The sequence below is a fragment of the Eutrema salsugineum genome, unplaced genomic scaffold, assembly GCF_000478725.1.
Source record: "Eutrema salsugineum unplaced genomic scaffold, Eutsalg1_0 scaffold_1, whole genome shotgun sequence".
Taxonomy (NCBI): domain Eukaryota; kingdom Viridiplantae; phylum Streptophyta; class Magnoliopsida; order Brassicales; family Brassicaceae; genus Eutrema; species Eutrema salsugineum.
In genome coordinates this window covers 9,549,003-9,568,540 of record NW_006256909.1, presented here as the reverse complement: position 1 = coordinate 9,568,540, position 19,538 = coordinate 9,549,003, and the positions used below count along the sequence as shown (strand labels likewise).

At 36.2% G+C, this 19,538-nt stretch overlaps 1 protein-coding gene and 1 pseudogene across 1 annotated transcript; both read right to left on the bottom strand.

Annotated features, from left to right (window-relative positions):
- Positions 1-3: 3 nt before the first annotated feature.
- Positions 4-14,233, bottom strand: LOC18031110. Its single transcript, XM_024148990.1, has 7 exons — positions 14,057-14,233; positions 13,574-13,977; positions 12,608-12,885; positions 2,140-2,814; positions 1,401-1,432; positions 1,265-1,297; positions 4-1,178 (listed from the first exon to the last, which is right to left on the bottom strand). Exons 1-7 carry the CDS (start codon positions 14,109-14,111, stop codon positions 4-6), a joined length of 2,652 nt encoding a protein of 883 aa, XP_024004758.1. The 5' UTR covers positions 14,112-14,233.
- Positions 14,234-16,088: 1,855 nt separating this feature from the next.
- Positions 16,089-19,283, bottom strand: LOC18031109 (annotated as a pseudogene).
- Positions 19,284-19,538: the final 255 nt, after the last annotated feature.

The following is a 19,538-nucleotide window of genomic DNA, read 5'->3' as shown; positions in this document are numbered from 1 at the left end:
ACATTAAACGGCTTCTTTGGAAACGGTTAGAGTATCTTGGCCGGTCGAAATATTTTTTCTCTCTAACAAGCTTTGTGTTGAGAGACTAGAAGTGTCTTCTATGTCTTCAATAGTTTTCCAAGCTGTCACCAGATGTGAATCCAAGAGAGGTTTAGGTGGAACCTGAAGAGCTTCTAGACTTCCCTCTAACATTTCAACGACTTTTCTCATTGGTGGACGATCAGATGGAATTGTCTGAATACACCACAAACCCACCAATGCCATTTTCTTCACTATCTTCTCTTCTTCTTCTTCGATTATATGATCTCCGACAAGTCTATTGGTCTCTTTCCTCTCGAGATCCTCATAGATCCAATCTGGAAAATTCATTGAACTTTTATTAGACCTAGAAGTTTCAGCTCTCTTTCTATTCCTTGCCCCAATCATCTCAAGAACCACCATTCCATAACTAAACACATCTGACTTAGGGGAAGCTCCACCAAAGTTCTTAGAAAAGACTTCAGGAGCAATGTACCCTATGGTCCCTCTCGCGTCTAACAATGAAATGATACTCTCATTGTTTTTGCAGAGCTTAGCAAGACCGAAGTCCGAAATCTTGGGGCACAAATTTCCGTCCATGAGTATATTCTGTGGCTTTATATCAAAATGCACAATCTTCGATACACAACTATTGTGCAAGTACTCTAAGCCACGAGCAACTCCTACAGCAATGTTGTATAACGTTTTCCAGTCCATCCTCGCTGACATATTCTCGGAAATAAACTTGTCAAGAGATCCATTCGGCATGAACTCGTAAATGATAGCTCTCTTGCTCCCTTCATAGCAGAATCCAAACAGAGAAACGATATTAACATGAGACGCTCTACTCATGCTGGCTAACTCATTGATGAAATCTTCTCCATTTCCCTTTGACGACTCATTCAAGATCTTTAGTGCAATTTCTCGGCCGCTTGTGTCCGGTAATTTTCCTTTATAAACAGTTCCAAATCCTCCTTTCCCTAGAACATGAGAAAACGAGTTTGTCATCTTCTTGACGTTTTCATAACTATATCGTCTCAACATTACAGCCGCTTCAATGTTCTCATCGGTGGAATCACTCTTTCTTCTCGTATTCTTTGCTCTCACCACTACCACAATAACAACAATAATGATTATCACTGTTAAAGCTGCTAAGCCTCCTGCAGAAAAAAAAAAAAAAAAAGCATAACTTAGGTGTTATGTACATGAACGAGCAACAAAGATGTGGTTGGAATGAATGTGGTACCGAGTATGGGTTTTAACTTCCGTAGAGAATTATCTGCAAATGTATCAAACAAAAATTATGATTAACAAAAGTACAAAACCAAAATAAACTTAGCATATACATAATTATGGGATGAAGAAAATAGACATAAACTTACGTTTTCCTCCTGCTAATGGACCCACTGAGTTTCTGTCGGAGCCGCATCCATAATATTTTTCACCGCAGGCAAAAAAATTAATTAATAAATAACCTAAGATCATTATTCTTATTTGAAATAATTTATATGAATCGGTACATATTTATGAACTATTTTGTTTCAACATTTTTTATAATTGGTCATTTACTTTTTTTTCATAACTTTATCTATATATATATATATATATATAACAATGGTTCAGTTTTGGTCGTTCATAACTTATAAAAAATAATTTTTGGCTTAGATTTTTGAACTATTTTAGCTAAATTATATATGCTGAATTTTTTTGTAAAGCTTTTTGATGAGTGGACAACGGTCTGACATTGTGATGAGCTTGGAAAGACCAACTAATGATGTTATTCAAATTTATCTAAACTATTTTGGTTGGTTTCCAAAAGCCTCTTTCTGTTTTCTTTTCAAGGAATATAAAACACCATCCTTCCTTTTCACATAAACTAACACCACTCGCATAAACAAATTATTTGTACAAGGTTATTTGATCCTATGTTTGACTTAAAACCCAAAAGACAAAAGAAAAAAGCTGACACACAGTAGTCTTGCTATTCACAACTGGTCTTATATTATATATTTGATATCAATTGGTCTTATAAAATTAATAGAAAAAGAATAAAAAAATTTGACGAAACCGTGTGATGTTTGACGAAATAAAAACTGAGAGGGGGCAGTTGCGAGAATTTACCTGTTGATGTTGGGAACGGAAGAGGGGCAAAACGTGATCACGTAGTTAGTTGAGTTTGTGCATGTGAAAGTGCTGTTATTATCGTTGTACGGATAGCTATACGCGAATGGGCAAGCCCGCTCGAAGTTCTGCGTGTACAAAGTCGGCTTGCAGTTTTGCTTCGACTTGAAATATTGCGTGCAACAATTCTCCGGCGTTGCAAACCCTCGACACGCGCTACTACAAGCAATTGGCGTTGCACCGTTGAATATCTTGAGATTATCAGGACACGTCTTGTTCAAGTCAACCATACAACCAGAGCTAAAACACGTCGAGCTACTCTGTGAAGGGACCACCATTACCGGAAGGTTATAACCGTACTCAAGACTGATGAAGTAGCTGTTGATCCCACCGTAGTCGATTCTGAAGTAGACGTAAGTCACTTTAGACCAGCTGTATGAGCCGGGACACTCGATCTTGCTTGATTCGCAGTCTCCAGTTGCGCAAGAGAAGTTTCCTGTTGAGTCGTTTGAGCAAAGCGTCCTACCAGAGATAAGACCGTACCATGAAGATGGTGCTTGTAGGGCACGCGCCTCGCCTCTTTTGAGAGTGAAACCTGTCGTGGAGAGCTGTGATTCCCATGAGTAGATCACTGGCCAAACTGTTTGGTTGCATTTGTTCTCTATGGTAAGGATACTCCCTGAATACACTCCTGCTAGCATAATTTAAGATTAGGGAAGAAATAAACAGTTGAAAAATTTTGGGAGAAGAAATTATGAGAGTCTAATATAATCCTTCCATAATACATATGTTGTGTTTCTATTCTCATCGGTTAGTCCCAAAAAAAAAAAAAAAAAAAAAAAAAACGTACCTGATACGAAAAAATGTGAAGCAAGGAGGAAAATCAATTGCAACCTCAACCTCTCCGCCATTAGCTTAAGGAGAAATAAAAACGTTCCAAATAGTGATATTTGTGTGGTTATGTTTTCTCTTGCTTCTTCCTCGTCAGTCAGTAGAACTTGGTGGTTTGGTGATAATTAAGAGTTCATAAGCAATAAATGACTCACTAACTAGGGAGTATAATATTTATTAATTAGGAAGGAAGGAGATGTTTTTCCTTGCTTCTTCCTCGTAGGTTAGTAGAAATTGGTGTCTTGGTGATAAGAGTTCATATAAACAATAAATTATTAGCAACTAGATTATAAATAATATATAACATAGGAAGGAAGGAAATCATCTAACTACTACCCTTTTTCCAAGTGATAAATAATTTTCCGGGAACTTGCCACACAGTGTATAATCACATTTGTTCACTATATATAAAGGATACATCAAGAAGAACACTGTACAATCCTGAGAATTAGAAATGAAAAGGAAAATAATTAATCAATGATGGCCTCTCAGCCATTTGGCTTATACAAAAGAAATATAAAATGTTCAAAATACTCTCTCTCAGAGAACAATAACATATGACATGGTATCGTACAGAGTCATCGTATTAAGAAAGAAGACCCTTACAATATGTCAATCGCCTTTTTGTCTATTGAGAAGAAACCAAGATTTCTCTAGAAATGCTTAGTTAGCGTATCTTGACATGCTAAAAGATTTTAAAAACTTTCTAACTGATCTGGTGTCAAGAGACTTAGAAGTCTATTGACTCTCTTTACCAGCTTCCCAAGCCATTACCGCAGGAGTCAACATAGGCTTAGGTGGAACCACTAGAGCTTCTAGACTTCCCTCTAACATTTCAACGACTTTTTTCATTGGTGGACGATCAGATGGATTAGTCTGAATACACCACAATCCCACTAATGTCATTTTCTTCACTGTATTCTCTTCCTCTTCGACAATATGATCTCCTAACAGTCTCATGGTTTCATTCCTCTCGAGATCCTCATAGATCCAATCTGGAAAGTACATTGTACTTATATTAGACCTAGAAGTTTCAGCTCTCTCTCTGTTAGTTGCCCCAATCAGCTCAAACACCACCATTCCATAACTATATACATCTGACTTATGCGAAGCTCCTCCATACCTCTTGGAAAACACTTCAGGAGCAATATATCCTACGGTCCCTCTTGCTTCTAACTGATAGGAGTGGAAGACCTCTGAAAGTATACGAAAGGAGAAAGAATAAGGATCAGAAGCAAGTTGAAGCGTGAGCACGCACGGCCACGTGGAGGAACAAGGAGCTTCAACGATTAGTATAAATAGCTAATCATGTTTAGTGAGAGAGGGGATATGTGAATTGTGTATTCTCGAGCGTGATGAGCTTGATTACTTTCTGTTACTTCCGTTATGAGGTAGTTAGCAGGAAGTTACGATACATAGTTCTTCAAGTTCTGTAATTCTCTTTGTAATTCTGAGTTTCAACAATCAATACAAGGAAATTTAGAGTGATAAGGAGAGAATAACGAGCTAAACTCTATCAAAATGGTGCGTCGTGACAAGATCGAAACGACGAAGATGGCGATTACCGATAACGAAATGGCGAGCGAAGAAGAAGGAGAGATTTCTTCAGTAAAAGAGGAATTGAAATTTCTTCATGGAGGATTCACGAGATTGTGCAACGCTACAGCAACAACGGAATCTCGAATGGCGGAATTGGATGTGAAGCTCAATTCGATTCTATCGGCAATTCAACAACAATCATCGTTACCGGCAAGATCCGATGGAGGAATTCGACCGATTGAGATTCCAGAAACATCGCGAGCAACCAACCAGGTACAGGATTCTAATCTGGGAACGAACCGGAATAATACTTCGTTAGGTTATCGGCCAGGTTATTCCGATCTTGCAAACAGAGAAAGTATGCTAAAGAAGATCGAAATGCCGATATTCGACGGAACTTATCCGTATGTTTGGATCGCGAATGTTGAACAATTTTTCCAGCTGGGACGATACGACGATGATGCGAAATTGGACTTAGTCGCATTATCACTGTCAGGAAGAGTGAAGAAATGGTATATCTGGGCCAGAAAACGTCAAGGATTTCGTAGTTGGAGAGATTTTCTGGACAAATTGTTGCTCAGATTTGCAGAAACTTTGGAAGAAGAACCTGGGAAGCGGCTGTATTCGATCAAACAAACCGGTTCAGTGAAAGATTATGTCTCAGAATTCGAAGATCTATCTTCACAAGTGTCAGGAGTGGATGACAAAGGGTTAGAAGACATCTTTTACAACGGTTTATAACAGGAAATGAAGGAGGTGATTAAAATGAAAGAACCAAAGGGGTTAGCTAACCACATTGCAGCTGTACTGAAGATGGAGAGCAGTGCATTCTGTAAGGTCGTAAGTGAATCAGCGAAGAAGGATTCCGGATACTCGCGTTCGTCGGGGTGGAAGGGACAAACGCAGTACTCCAATACAAAAACGCAGGCTATAATACCTTTTCGTTCGAAACCAATAATGAGTGAGGACAAAGAGAACAAAGTTCAGCAACAAATGGGTAAACCCCAGTTGAGACCAAGGCAAAGATTCACAGATGCAGAATTGGACTTAAAACGAAGTCTGGGACTGTGTTTTAAATGTGATGAGAAGTGGTTTAAAGGTCATGACAAGGTTTGTGCTAAGAGAGAGCTACAAGTCTTAACAGTGCTGAATGGTTTTGAAGTGGAAGTACTGGACGAAAACATGTTTGAACTGACGGAAGAACAGACCACTACGGGTGGAGAATTAATGCACCTATCTCTGAATGCATTCCTGGGGTTGGCATCTCCGAGAACTACCAAGGTGTATGGACAGATCGGGAAAACATCAGTGGTAGTTATGCTAGACAGTGGTGCATCTCACAATTTTATTGCACCATCAGCGATTCTCAAGGCTCACCTAACGACATCAGATAAACCCATGTTGGATGTCTTACTTGGGAATGGGTTACAGGTGAAAGGATTAGGAGTTTGTCGTGATGTGACGTTTTCTCTAGCTGGTTATGAATTTTCCACTGACTTCATATCACTAGAGCTGGGATCAGTGGATGTGATCTTGGGAATACAATGGCTGGAAACATTGGGGAAGTGCCACGTTGACTGGAAGAAACAAGAATTCTCTTTCAGACATCAAGGAGAATGGATCACTCTATATGGGGATTTGTCATTACACTCACACAAACTATCTTTAAAATCCTTATCAAATAAACCATCTGTACAGACGAAGGGGGTAAAGCTTGAGTTTGGAACACAACAGTTATCACATATGGAAAGAACAGAAGTCCCACCCATGATCACGGAATTACTGAATGAATTTGACAAGGTTTTCGCAGTACCAACCGAGTTACCACCGGTTAGAGGACGTGAACATGGGATCGTTTTACAGAATGGAAAAGGTCCAATAAACGTAAGAACTTATCGTTATCCGCAGATGCATAAAGAAGTAATGGAGAAAATGGTGCAAGAGATGCTTCAAGCGGGTACCATCAGGCCAAGTGTAAGCCCATACTCAAGTCCAGTACTATTAGTGAAAAAGAAGGATTCAAGTTGGAGATTTTGTGTGGACTACAGGGCTTTAAACAGAGCAACAGTTCCGGATAAATTTCCGATTCCGTTAATTGATGAATTACTGGATGAACTACACGGTGCAGTGTTATTTTCCAAACTGGATTTAAGATCTGGGTACCACCAAATCCGTATGAAAGCTGAGGATGTGGAAAAAACAGCATTTCGAACTCATGATGGACATTATGAGTTCATGGTTATGCCATTTGGTTTATCAAATGCCCCTGCAACATTTCAGTCATTAATGAATGATCTATTCAGGAAGTTTTTGCGCAAGTTCGTACTGGTATTCTTCGATGACATCTTGGTATACAGTCGGAGTCTAACAGAACATCGAGATCATTTACGGGTGGTGTTGGAAATTTTTGCTACAAACCACCTCTTTGCCAATAGAAAAAAGTGCTTGTTCGCTCAACCGGAAGTGGACTATTTGGGTCACATTATATCTAGCCGGGGAGTCTCGACGGATCCTAGCAAAACAGAGGCTATGAATAAGTGGCCCACACCGCGGACAGTTAAGGAGTTGAGAGGGTTCTTGGGTTTAACCGGATATTATAGGCGTTTTGTCAAAGGATATGGGAATCTGGCTAAACCATTGACAGAACTGCTAAAGAAGGATAATTTCCATTGGTCAGAAAGAGCACAAGTAGCATTTGAAGCCCTTAAAAAAGCAATGATGTCCGCACCAGTCTTAGCTCTTCCAAACTTCTCTGATCAGTTTATTGTTGAAACGGATGCTTCAGGGTTTGGCTTAGGCGCTGTGCTAATGCAAAACAAACAACCCATCGCTTTCTTCAGTTGCGGTTTATCACCAAGAGAACAGCTCAAGTCAGTGTATGAAAGGGAATTGATGGCAATTGTGTTGGCTATTCAAAAATGGAAGCATTACTTGTTGGGGAGAAAGTTTATTGTACATACTGATCAACGCAGTTTAAAATACTTGTTGGAACAGAGGGAAGTAACAATGGAGTATCAGAAGTGGTTAACTCGTTTGCTGGGCTATGATTTTGACATCATTTATAAACCGGGCATAGAAAACAAAGCGACTGATGGACTTTCTCGTTGTATGCATGCGCCGTTAGAAACTGTGAGCTCGTCCTTATTGGCATTAACGGTTCCTACAGTTCTTCAACTTCAGGACGTGTTCAAAGAAATTGCAGAGGATGAACACATTCAGTCATTGATAAGGAAGATCAAAACTGGTGAAAAGGTCAAGGAGGGTTACTCAGTTATTGATGACAAATTGTGGTACAAACGTAGACTTGTCATTCCAGATCAATCGGCTTATGTACCATTATTACTCGCCGAATACCATGAAGGGCCATTGGGTGGACATTCTGGAGTTCTCAAAACATTGAAGAGAATCCAACAATCTTTTCACTGGAAGGGTATTAGAGAAGTAGTCCAGAAATTTGTTGCTGAATGTCAAATATGTCAAACCCACAAATACACAACATTATCACCTGCTGGCCTACTACAACCGCTACCAATTCCTAAGGCTATCTGGGAAGACATAAGCATGGACTTCATAGAAGGACTTCCATTGTCTTGTGGATTCAATGTTATCTTTGTGGTGGTGGACAGGTTAAGCAAATATGCCCATTTTATCGGTTTAAAACACCCTTTTACAGTGACCGATGTGGTAAATAAGTTTGTCAAAGAAGTCGTAAGACTTCATGGATTTCCTTTGTCTGTGGTATCTGATCGGGACAGGATATTTCTGAGTCAGTTTTGGAAAGAAGCGTTCAAACAATCCGGGACTAAACTGAAATATAGTACTGCTTTTCATCCACAGACAGATGGACAAACAGAAGTTTTAAACCGATGTCTGGAAACCTACTTAAGATGCTTAGCTTCTGCTCATCCGAAGACATGGGGAAAGTTTTTATCTTGGGCCGAGCTGTGGTACAATACTACATACCATACAGCTTTAAAAGCATCTCCATTCTTGGTGGTATATGGTCGTGAGCCCCCAACCTTGATGCGCTATGAAACAGGGTCTACCACTAATTACGAACTGGAGCAAATGCTTAAGGAAAGGGACATCATGCTTCAACAGATCAAAAAGCATCTACTAAGAGCTCAAGATTTGATGAAACATCAGGCTGATAAACATCGCCGCGAGATGGAGTTGGAGATAGGATCTCAGGTGTTTTTAAAGCTAAGACCGTATAGGCAAGTGTCGGTAGCTCGAAGAACATGCCAGAAATTATCAGCTCGTTATTTTGGACCTTTTGAAGTGTTGGAGAAAATTGGTAAAGTCGCTTATCGCTTGGCGTTACCGGAAGGGTCCAAAATACACCCGGTTTTTCATGTTTCACAGCTTAAGAGAGCCTTGGGTAAAGATCATGAAGTACTACCATTACCATTGTCCTTACCTGGAACGGATGATCTGATAATTGTTCCAGAAAGAGTGATCAAATCAAGGACTAATATTGATGGTAAATTGGAGATTTTGGTGCTGTGGAAGGATTTACCATCTCATGAATCGACGTGGATATTAGCAGAAGAGCTGTTGACTCAGTACCCAGATTTTAATCTTGAGGACAAGATGCATTTCGAAGGGGGGTATTGATAGGAGTGGAAGACCTCTGAAAGTATACGAAAGGAGAAAGAATAAGGATCAGAAGCAAGTTGAAGCTTGAGCACGCACGGCCACGTGGAGGAACAAGGAGCTTCAACGATTAGTATAAATAGCTAATCATGTTTAGTGAGAGAGGGGATATGTGAATTGTGTATTCTCGAGCGTGATGAGCTTGATTACTTTCTGTTACTTCCGTTATGAGGTAGTTAGCAGGAAGTTACGATACATAGTTCCTCAAGTTCTGTAATTCTCTTTGTAATTCTGAGTTTCAACAATCAATACAAGGAAATTTAGAGTGATAAGGAGAGAATAACGAGCTAAACTCTATCATTGAATCACTCTTCTTTCTCGCGTTTTTTGCTTTCACCATTACCACAATCACAACAATTATTATGATAAAAACAGCTAAAGCGGCTGAACCTGCTGTAAGAAAAAAACAAGCGAAACTTAGGAGTTATAAATGTGCATGGATGAGCAACAGAGATGTGGTTGCAGTGAAGGTGATATATACCAAGTATGGGTTTGAACTTCCGTAAAGAATTATCTGCAAATGTAACAAATAAAACTTATGATTAACAAAACCAATATGAAAATTCCATACATTTTTATAAGATGGAGAAATCAAAAATAGACTTACGTTTTGGTCCTGCTAACGGAGCCATCGAGTTTTTGTTGTGTTCCTCGCTAAGCAAATTAATAACATAACTATATATATTAGTTTATCAAGCTAGTTATACGTATATTAAACCCAAAAAATATTTATACGTATATTCATTTTTGTGTTTGTGTGAAATCACATTCATTCAATCCTTAGGTTTCGTGATGTTGAAGGTTAATTAGCTACCACTATCGACTAATTTTCGGGATTTGAAACTGGTATTGGCTTAACCAAGATTACAATTTTACAATCATTCTAAAAGATTTTTTTTTTAAAGGAGCCAAACCAATATAATGTGTCCATAATAAACAGCCTTTCACCTAAAAACTGAATTGACTTGAAGCGTGAATTAAAATATTAACGGTACAAATACCTCCGGAAATGGTCAAACAATCAGTCCACATCTCAAATTGTTTGAGAATAACTGAGGCGTGAGCCTTGACCATTGAAAATTCTTAAGATAATTATAGGATTGTTCTTTCTTTCACTAAAATACAACATGCGGATGTTAACATTCGGATACTTTTGGTTTCGAAAAATTAACTACGTGAGTTGGGATGCAAAAATTGGATGCAAAATGAATTGCATAAAAACCCTAATAGGATGCCATGAAAAAATTAGAGTTTGGGATGAACAAATTGCATCGGAAACTACAAATAATCTATATCCTCCTACTTTAAGCTGCACAAATATAGCTTAAATAATGTCATATTCAATGTAGATTTACCATTTTAAAGCTGCTTCTAAGTTCCAAAGTCCTGAAACTAAAATGGAGAAACCTTTTGTATGTTCTCATGAAAAAAAAAACTACATATGAATAAAATTTAGCATAAATAATAGTAATGATAAAACTAAATGAAACAAATAACATAACTAACATTTGAGTAGATTAGAACACTCTCAATTGTTAAACCAACAACAACTTAGTACTGTTTTGCAAAGTCTTCTAATATTCACTTTTTACATATTCTTCAAAATTTTCAAATCAGAGATTAAGTTAAAAAAACAAAATTATAAGAAACAAAGATTATAACTAGGTCAAAATTTTGAAAATTTGTTAACTAATCAATAATAAACAGAAATAAATACAAAATATGTTTGATAACTACATAAGGTAACAATCAAATTTCATCTGCATTATATTTGCAAAATTTGTAACTGATATTTTTGTCTTACCATTTTCTAACATAAGTTTTATAATAGAAATTAATGATGATTTGATGATATTTTGAATGCCAAAATTTAAAATGAATTCCAGTTCAAATGCACATAAATATATATTTTTTTTTATTGCAGTATATTTTTGGAGTGATGATATGAAATTATTTTTGTAGAATTTTATCTTCATAGAAAAATGAACAAATTGAGAAATGATTTTGCGTTAGAAATAGGTACGCGATTTAAACGATATTGATATAGATTTTTGTTTTGTTTTAAATTTTTTTAAATGGTTAAACATAATGATTTTTTCAAAAGTATAAAAATCAAAAAATAATCAATAGAAATATTGAATGCATAGTTTTAGTTAAACATTTTTTAATTATAAATAAATAGTTTGGTAAATATGATATTTGTAAAAAAAAAATATTTTCACATTAAAAAAAACTAAAACACTGTATATAAAATCTTATAGTTAAACTTATATTATTATGAATATTAGTCAAATGAAACAAAAGTTTAATATGAATAATATGAATGTAATTATTCTAGCAAGAAAATATTTTTCAAAAATATATTAAGAGGTTATATGATTATGTATATTAATCAAATGAAAAATAAGCTTAATATGATTGACATGAATGTAATTATTCTAGTAAGTGAAATCTTTTTAAAAAAATATGTAGAGATATTAAATACAGATAAGATATGATTATGCATTAGTTGAATCAAAATAGCCGAGTAGTAAATATTCTAGACCATGAGCTTTCTTACAAAGAACCCTTGAGAAGTTTTGTGGAGATAACACTTTAACATAACAGATATATAAATAACACAAGTGACAAATGTTGTTTTTAAAATATCATTTTTAATAAATAATATAGGATTAACCACTAGGCACTAGCTAGTTAGATATGTTCTGTACGTAATATCGTAGGATTTTTATAACTCATGATTAATTAAAAATTTGACATGTGTCATGTAATAATATGTACTTTTCATTCTTAATTATGTATTTCAAAAAAATTATTTTTTACTAAAAAGAAATTAACAAATAGTAAAAGTAAAATAAGTAAAAAATAAAAAACTACCTGAAAATAATGTTTCTAGAACCTTAACATTTATTTAGAAAAAACTATTTTTCAGATTTAAGAATCAATTTCTATTTATTTAATTACGAATCATAAAACATAAATTGTAAAGAACTTAACTAGATTTTAATTTAGAATCTAATTATATAGATCATAATTAGATAAATAATTAATTTTAAAAGTCTGATTTTTTTACCCACGTTAATATGCGGAAAATCTAGTATTTTAGTATTTCAATAAAGTAGGACTGGGTTTTTTTTTAACACCACAAGGCATTAATTAGTTAATATCTGTGTTCTCTAGGTATCTTTTAATCCAAATTAACCACTAGGCACTAGCTAGTTGAATGTGTTCTGTACGTAATACATTATTGAGATATTCCAAATTAAAGGACGATGTAATTTGGAACTGTGTGATGGTGTTTGACGAAATCAACCCCAAGCAAGATAAGAAATGAAAGAGCTAAATTAACCTGGTGATATTGGGAACAGAAGAGGGGCAAAACGTGACAACGAAGTCAGTTGAGTCCGGGCACGTCAAGGTACTGTTATTATCGTTGAATAAGTAGCTATATGCGAGTGGGCAATCACGCTCGAAGTTCCTCGTGTACATGGTCGGCTTGCATTTTTGCTTTGACTTGAAGTCATGTGAGCAGCAAATCTCCCGCGTACCGTATTTCAAGCACGAGCTAATGCAGCCGATCTGTTTCCCACCGGTGAACAGATCAAGATCATTCGGACATGTCTTGTTCAAGTCAACCATACAACCTGCGGCGAAACATGTCTCGCTACCAGAGCTGTGCTTACCATATAGTAAAAAAGGCTTTCGCCTCAAGCCCCCAAAATATGTTAATTTTTCAGTGCCCCCATTTTCTTAAGAGGTGATTAAGTGGTTTATGGTTGGCATGAAATTTTTTTTTTACATAAGATGTTTTCTTATTTTTGTTTATAAGAGAGAAAAAAAGGAATAGATATAGGAAATAGATTAAGATTACATTCTCTCAATAGTATTAGGAAATTGATTAAGATTTGTTTAGATTATCGGCTTTATAACATCCTAAAATAAGACCAAAACCCTAAAGCCCAAGAGAAAAAAAAAATTCATAGATTGTTTATCAGATATTGCTGACGATTCCAGTTTCAGTTGCCTTGGCTGAAAGAAGTTTTTCAAAGTTGAAGTTGATAAAGTCTTAGTTGCGATCAACTATGTCACAAGAAAGATTGAATGGCCTATCTATCATATCTATAGAAAGAAAACTAGTTAATGACCTCGATTATGAGAGTTTGGTGAAAAATTTATTGAAAAAGAAGGAAGAAAGATTATGTCTTAATTAGTTTTTTTAGATTAAAATTTTATTTTTGAATATTTTATATGATTTTAAAATTATATTATATTTTTTTGTTAAAAAACCTTTTTTAAAATGAAAAATGCTTTATTTTTTAGTTTGCTTTAAGTCCCTATAAACCTTCACACGGCACTGCTCGCTACTATGTGAGGGGATCACAGTTAAAGGGAGGTTGTAACCGTACTCGACACTGATGGTGTAGCTGTTGACTCCTCCGTCACCGATCCTAAAATAGACATAAGTCACTGCGGACCAACCGTATGACCAGAGACATTTCACGTTGCCGGATTGGCAATCTCCGGTGGCGCAAGAGAAGTTTCCTGTCGTGTCGGTTGAGCAGAGCGTCCTAGCCAAGATAAGATCGTACCAAGAAGACGGTGCCTGAAGGGCACGAGCCTCTCCTGCTCTGAGAGCGAAGCCTGAGGTGGAGAGATTTGATTGCCATGAGAAGATCACTGGCCAAATTGTTTGGTCGCATTTGTTCTCTATGGTGAGGATACTCCCCGATAAGACTCCTGTGAAGATTAGTGAATGAAAAAAATTACAAATATCCAAAAAAAAAATTACAAATATCCAATAGATGATCCATTAACAGGAAAATGGTCTTACCGGATACGAACAAGTGTGAAGCAAGGATGAAAATCACTAGCAACCCCTCCGCCATTAGTTAGCTTACAGGAAAAAATGAAATACGTTCCAATGAGTGAATACTTATCAATAAAATCTGATTTTGTGTTATGTTTTTCACTTGCACCTTCCTCGTTGCTAACTAGACATTGATATTTTAGTTTGTGGCATTGGGCATGTGGTATTGATATAGTCAACCCCCAGCAAAAAAAGAATTTGTTTTTTTTTTTGGATAAAGACAAAAAAGAATTATTGAATTATTGGAAAAATATGATCATTGTTAATTGTAAGCACTTGGTAGTGGACCAGTGGTACGTAGCTTTCTGAGAATTGTTTCTGGTAGGTGTATGACTCTTACAGTATGAGGAAGAACATTCGATTAATATAACCGTTCACCAAAAAAAAAGAACATTCGATTATACGGTTTGGTTCGATCGACTAAGAGCTACGAATAAGAAATCGACTAAGAGAGATCGAATAAGAAATCGACTAACAGAGATCGAATAAGAAATATGATTCGCTGCAGCATTTCCTACACATTTCCTACGCTTTTTTTTATAGAGAATATTTAGTAAAAATACGTAGGAAATTTCCAACGAAATATCCATAATAGTCATATAGAACTTACCACTTTCTTTCCAAATTTGGACCAAATTTCTACAAATTTGTGTTTAGTAAGTTATTGGTAGAAAATGTCTTACCGTTTTTTTAACGCTTTAGTTTTATAGGAAATTTCCTACTAATTTCTTATTATTTTTACTTTTCATTGTGATTGTGTAGGACATTCGTTGTGATTGTGTAGGACATTCGTTGTAAAATTGTTTTACCAAATATTTCGTAAGAAGTTTAGTAGGAATATGCCATGTTTTCTTGTAGTGTTGAGATCAACTTAAGAGAGACGAATGAATGAGTAAATATAATTCTTACATAATACATGTTGTGTTTCTATTCTCATCGGTTAGTCCAAAAAAAAGAATAAAACGTACCTGATACGAACAAATATGAAGCAAGGAAGAAAATCAATTGCAACCTCTCCGCCATTAGCTTAAGGAGAAGAAAAAAATGTTCCAAACAATGATATTTTTTGTGGTTATGTTTTCTCTTGCTTCTTCCTCGTCAGTCAGTAGGACTTGGTATTTTGGTGATAATTAAGATTTCATAGGCTATAAATTAGTCACCAACTAAAGAGTATAATATTTATTAATTAGGAAGGAAGGAGATGTTTTCTCTTGCTTCTTCCTCGTTGCTTAGTAGAATTTGGTGTCTTGTGATAAGAATTTATATAAACAGTAAATTATTAGCAACTAGAAGTTATAAATGATTAAATACATAGGAAGGAATGAAATAATCTAACTACTACCCTTTTCCAATTGATTAATAATTTTCGGGGAACTTGCCACACAGTATATAATCGCATGTTTGTTCACTTTATGTAGGAAACAGAGAGCAAGAGAACAATATTGGAAAAGAGTTTTCTGTGTATTGAAGGAGGAACGATTACATCGTTATATACAAAGAGAGCATATTTGCTAGTAAATGCTAAAGATTACACAAGCTGTACAATTACGTATGTTACGGGAATAGATTAAGTGAAGAATCCCTAAACATGTGTGATATGATTGCATCATATCTAAATATACTTTATAATTTATACATCAAGATTCAAGAAGTACACTGTACACTCCTGCGAATTAAAATGATGAAAAGAAAAATAATTAATCAATGGCAGCCTCTCCGTCATTTGGCTTATAATGAAAAATAAAATATGTTTCAAATACAAACTGTCAAAGAAAAATAACATATATATATGAATTTGTATCGTAGAGTCAGAGTATAAAGAAAGAAAACCCTTACAATATGTCAAGGGACCTCATATATATCTCAATCCCCTTCTTTCTATAGATAAAAATATACCAAGATTTTGAAAACTTTCCTGGCTTTGGTATTGGAGAATTAAAAACCAACTTGAGACTATTCGAAATGCATAATTAGGGTTTCTGACAAGCTTTAATATTCAAAATCTTTCTAAGTGACTTGGTGTCAAAAGACTAGAAGTCTATTGACTCTCTTCAACAGCTTCCCAAGCCATTACCGCGGGAGTCAAGATAGGCTTAGGTGGAACCACTAGAGCTTCTAGACTTCCCTCTAACATTTCAACGACTTTTTTCATTGGACGATCAGATGGATTGGTCTGAATACACCACAAACCCACTAATGTCATTTTCTTCACTATCTTCTCTTCCTCTTCGATAATATGATCTCCTAACAGTCTCATGGTTTCATTCCTCTCGAGATCCTCATAGATCCAATCTGGAAAGTACATTGTACTTATATTAGACCTAGAAGTTTCAGCTCTCTCTTTGCTCGTTGCCCCGATCAGCTCAAACACCACCATTCCATAACTAAACACATCTGACTTATGCGAAGCTCCTCCATACCTCTTGGAAAACACTTCAGGAGCAATATATCCTGCGGTCCCTCTTGCTTCTAACATTGATATGATGCTGTCGTTTTTCTTGCAAAGCTTAGCAAGACCGAAATCCGAAATCTTGGGGCCAAAATTTTCGTCCATGAGTATATTCTGTGGCTTTATATCGAAATGTACAATCTTCGATACACAACTATTGTGCAAGTACTCTAATCCACGAGCAACACCGACCGCAATGTTGTATAAAGTTTTGCAGTCCATCTTCGTTGACATATCCTCGGAAATAAACTTGTCAAGGGATCCATTCGGCATGAACTCATAAATGATAGCTCTCTTACTCCTTTCATAGCAGAATCCAAAAAGAGAAACGATATTGACATGAGATGCTATACTCATGCTAGATAATTCATTGATGAAATCTTCTCCACTCCCCTTTGAATCCTTCAAGATCTTTAGTGCAATATCTCGGCTGCTTGCATCGGGTAATTTTCCTTTATAGACAGTTCCAAATCCTCCTTTCCCGAGAACATGAGAAAACGAGTTTGTCATCTTCTTAACGTTTTCGTAACTATAGCGTTTCAACATTACCACCGCTTCAATGTTCTCGTAATTGGAATCTCTCTTTCTTTTTGCATTCTTTGCTCTCACCATCACCACAGTCGCAACAATAATGATCAACACAGCTAAAGCGGCTGAGCCTCCTGCAAGAATTTAAAAACAAGCGAAACGTAGGAGTTATATACTATGTGCATGGATGAGCATCAGAGATGTGGTTCCAGTGAAGGTGATACCAAGTATTGGTTTGAACTTCCGTAAAGAATTATCTGCAAATGTATCAAATAAAACTTATGATTAACAAAACCAACATGAAAATTTCATACATTTGTATAAGATGAAGAAATAAAAAAAATATACTTACGTTTTCGTCCTGCTAACGGAGCCATCGAGTTTCTGTTGTGTTCCTCCAAGAAAATAACATAAATATGTATATTAGTTTATCAAGTTAAACGTACATAAACCCCATAAAAAATTATACGTATATTCATTTGTGTTTGTGTGTGTATGTGAAAAATGCATTCATTCAATCCTTTCGGTTTTGGGGATGTTGAAGGTTAGCAACCATTAATGACTAATGCATTTTCGGAGTTTGAAACTGGTATTAGCTTGATCAAGATTACAGTTTTACAGTCATTCTAAAAGATTTTTGTTATAAAGGATATATATATATATATATATATAATGTGTCCATATATATGCATGCATGCATGGGAAAACTTGCTAATAAAAAGCCTTTCACCTAAAAACTGAATTAACTTAAATCGTGAATTGAAATACTAAAGCTACAAATAAACCTCCTAAAATGGCCAAACCAAATAATCAGTCCACACATCTCAGATCGTTTGAGAATAACTGAGGCGTGACTACTCGTGAGCCTTGACCCTTATTCCACTAAGATTTATTAAAATATTCGGATATATTTGGTTTCAAAAAAATTAACTACGTGAGTTGGGATGCAAAATGAATTGCATAAAAAGCCTAGATTAATAAATTGCATCAAAAACTACCAAAGCCTCCTACTTTAAGTTACACAAATAATTTAGCCTAAATCATGACATATTTAATGTAGATTTACCATTCTTTTAAGTTCCAAAGTCGTGAAACTGAAATGGAGAAACCTTTTGTATGTTCTCATCTTTTAGATATTTCAATAAAGTATGATTGTGTGTTTTTTATTTTTTAACACCACAGGGCATTAATTAGTTAATATTGTATCCGCTTTCCCTAGGTATATATTAATCCCAATTAACCACTAGGCACTAGCTAGTTGGATATGTTCTGTACGTAATACATAATCCAAAAGGAAGATGTAATTTGGAACCGTGTGATGATGTTTGACGAAATCAACCCCTAGCAAAAATAGAAATGAAAGAGAGACGCTTAATTAACCTGGTGTTATTGGGAACAGAAGAGGGGCAAAACGTGACAACAAAGTCAGTTGAGTCCGGGCACGTCAAGGTACTGTTATTATCGTTGTATGCGTAGCTATATGCGAGCGGGCAATCACGCTCGAAGTTCCTCGTGTAAATGGTCGGCTTGCACTTTTGCTTTGACTTGAAGTCATGTGTGCAGCAAATCTCCCGCGTATTGTATTTCCGGCACGCGCTAATACAGCCAATCTGTTTCCCATCGGTGAACAGATCAAGATCATCAGGACATGTCTTGTTCAAGTCAACCATACAACCTGCGGCGATACATGTTCGGCTACTCTTTGACGGAACCACCTTTAGCGGGAGGTTGTAACCGTACTCGACACTGATGGTGTAGCTGCTGACTCCTCCGTCACCGATCCTAAAGTAGACATAAGTCACTGCGGACCAATCGTATGCCCCGGGACAATCCATGTTGCCTGATTGGCAATCTCCGGTGGCGCAAGAGAAGTTTCCTGTCGTGTCGGTTGAGCAGAGCGTCCTAGCCGAGATAAGACCGTACCAAGAAGACCGTGCCTGAAGGACACGAGCCTCTCCTGCTCTGAGAGCGAAGCCTGAGGTGGAGAGATTTGATTGCCATGAGAAGATGACTGACCAAATTGTTTGGTCGCATTTGTTCTCTATGGTGAGGATACTCCCCGAAAAGACTCCTGGGAACAAATTTTAAGATTAGGAAATGAAGTAAAAAAAGTTACAAATATCTAAAAGATGATCCATTAACCGGGAAAATGGTCTTACCGGATACGAACAAGTGTGAAGCAAGGATGAACATCACTAGCAACCTCTCCGCCATTAGTTAGCTTACAGGAAAAATGAAATACGTTCCAAAGAGTGAATACTATCAATAAAATATGATTTTGTGTTATGTTTTTCTCTTGCATCTTCCTCGTTGCTTACTAGATATTGATATCTTAGAGCGTGATAAGAGTTCATAAGCAATAATTTAGCCAGCAAGTAGGATTTAAAAAACGGAAAGAAGTAACAACTATACAAAAAAAATGCAGAAATGAAATAGAGAGAGGAAAACATTTAAGTATTTAAGTATCAA

Bases quoted from the DNA above. Each gene is read 5' to 3' on its own strand.
- LOC18031110 (XM_024148990.1), bottom strand. From the start codon at position 14,111: ATGGCGGAGGGGTTGCTAGTGATTTTCATCCTTGCTTCACACTTGTTC. The intron at 13,978-14,056 runs GTAAGACCATTT...ATTTTTTTCATT, and splicing joins TTCACACTTGTTCGTATCCG to CACTAATCTTCACAGGAGTC. The intron at 1,298-1,400 runs GTAAGTTTATGT...ATACATTTGCAG, and splicing joins TCCATTAGCAGGAGGAAAAC to ATAATTCTCTACGGAAGTTA.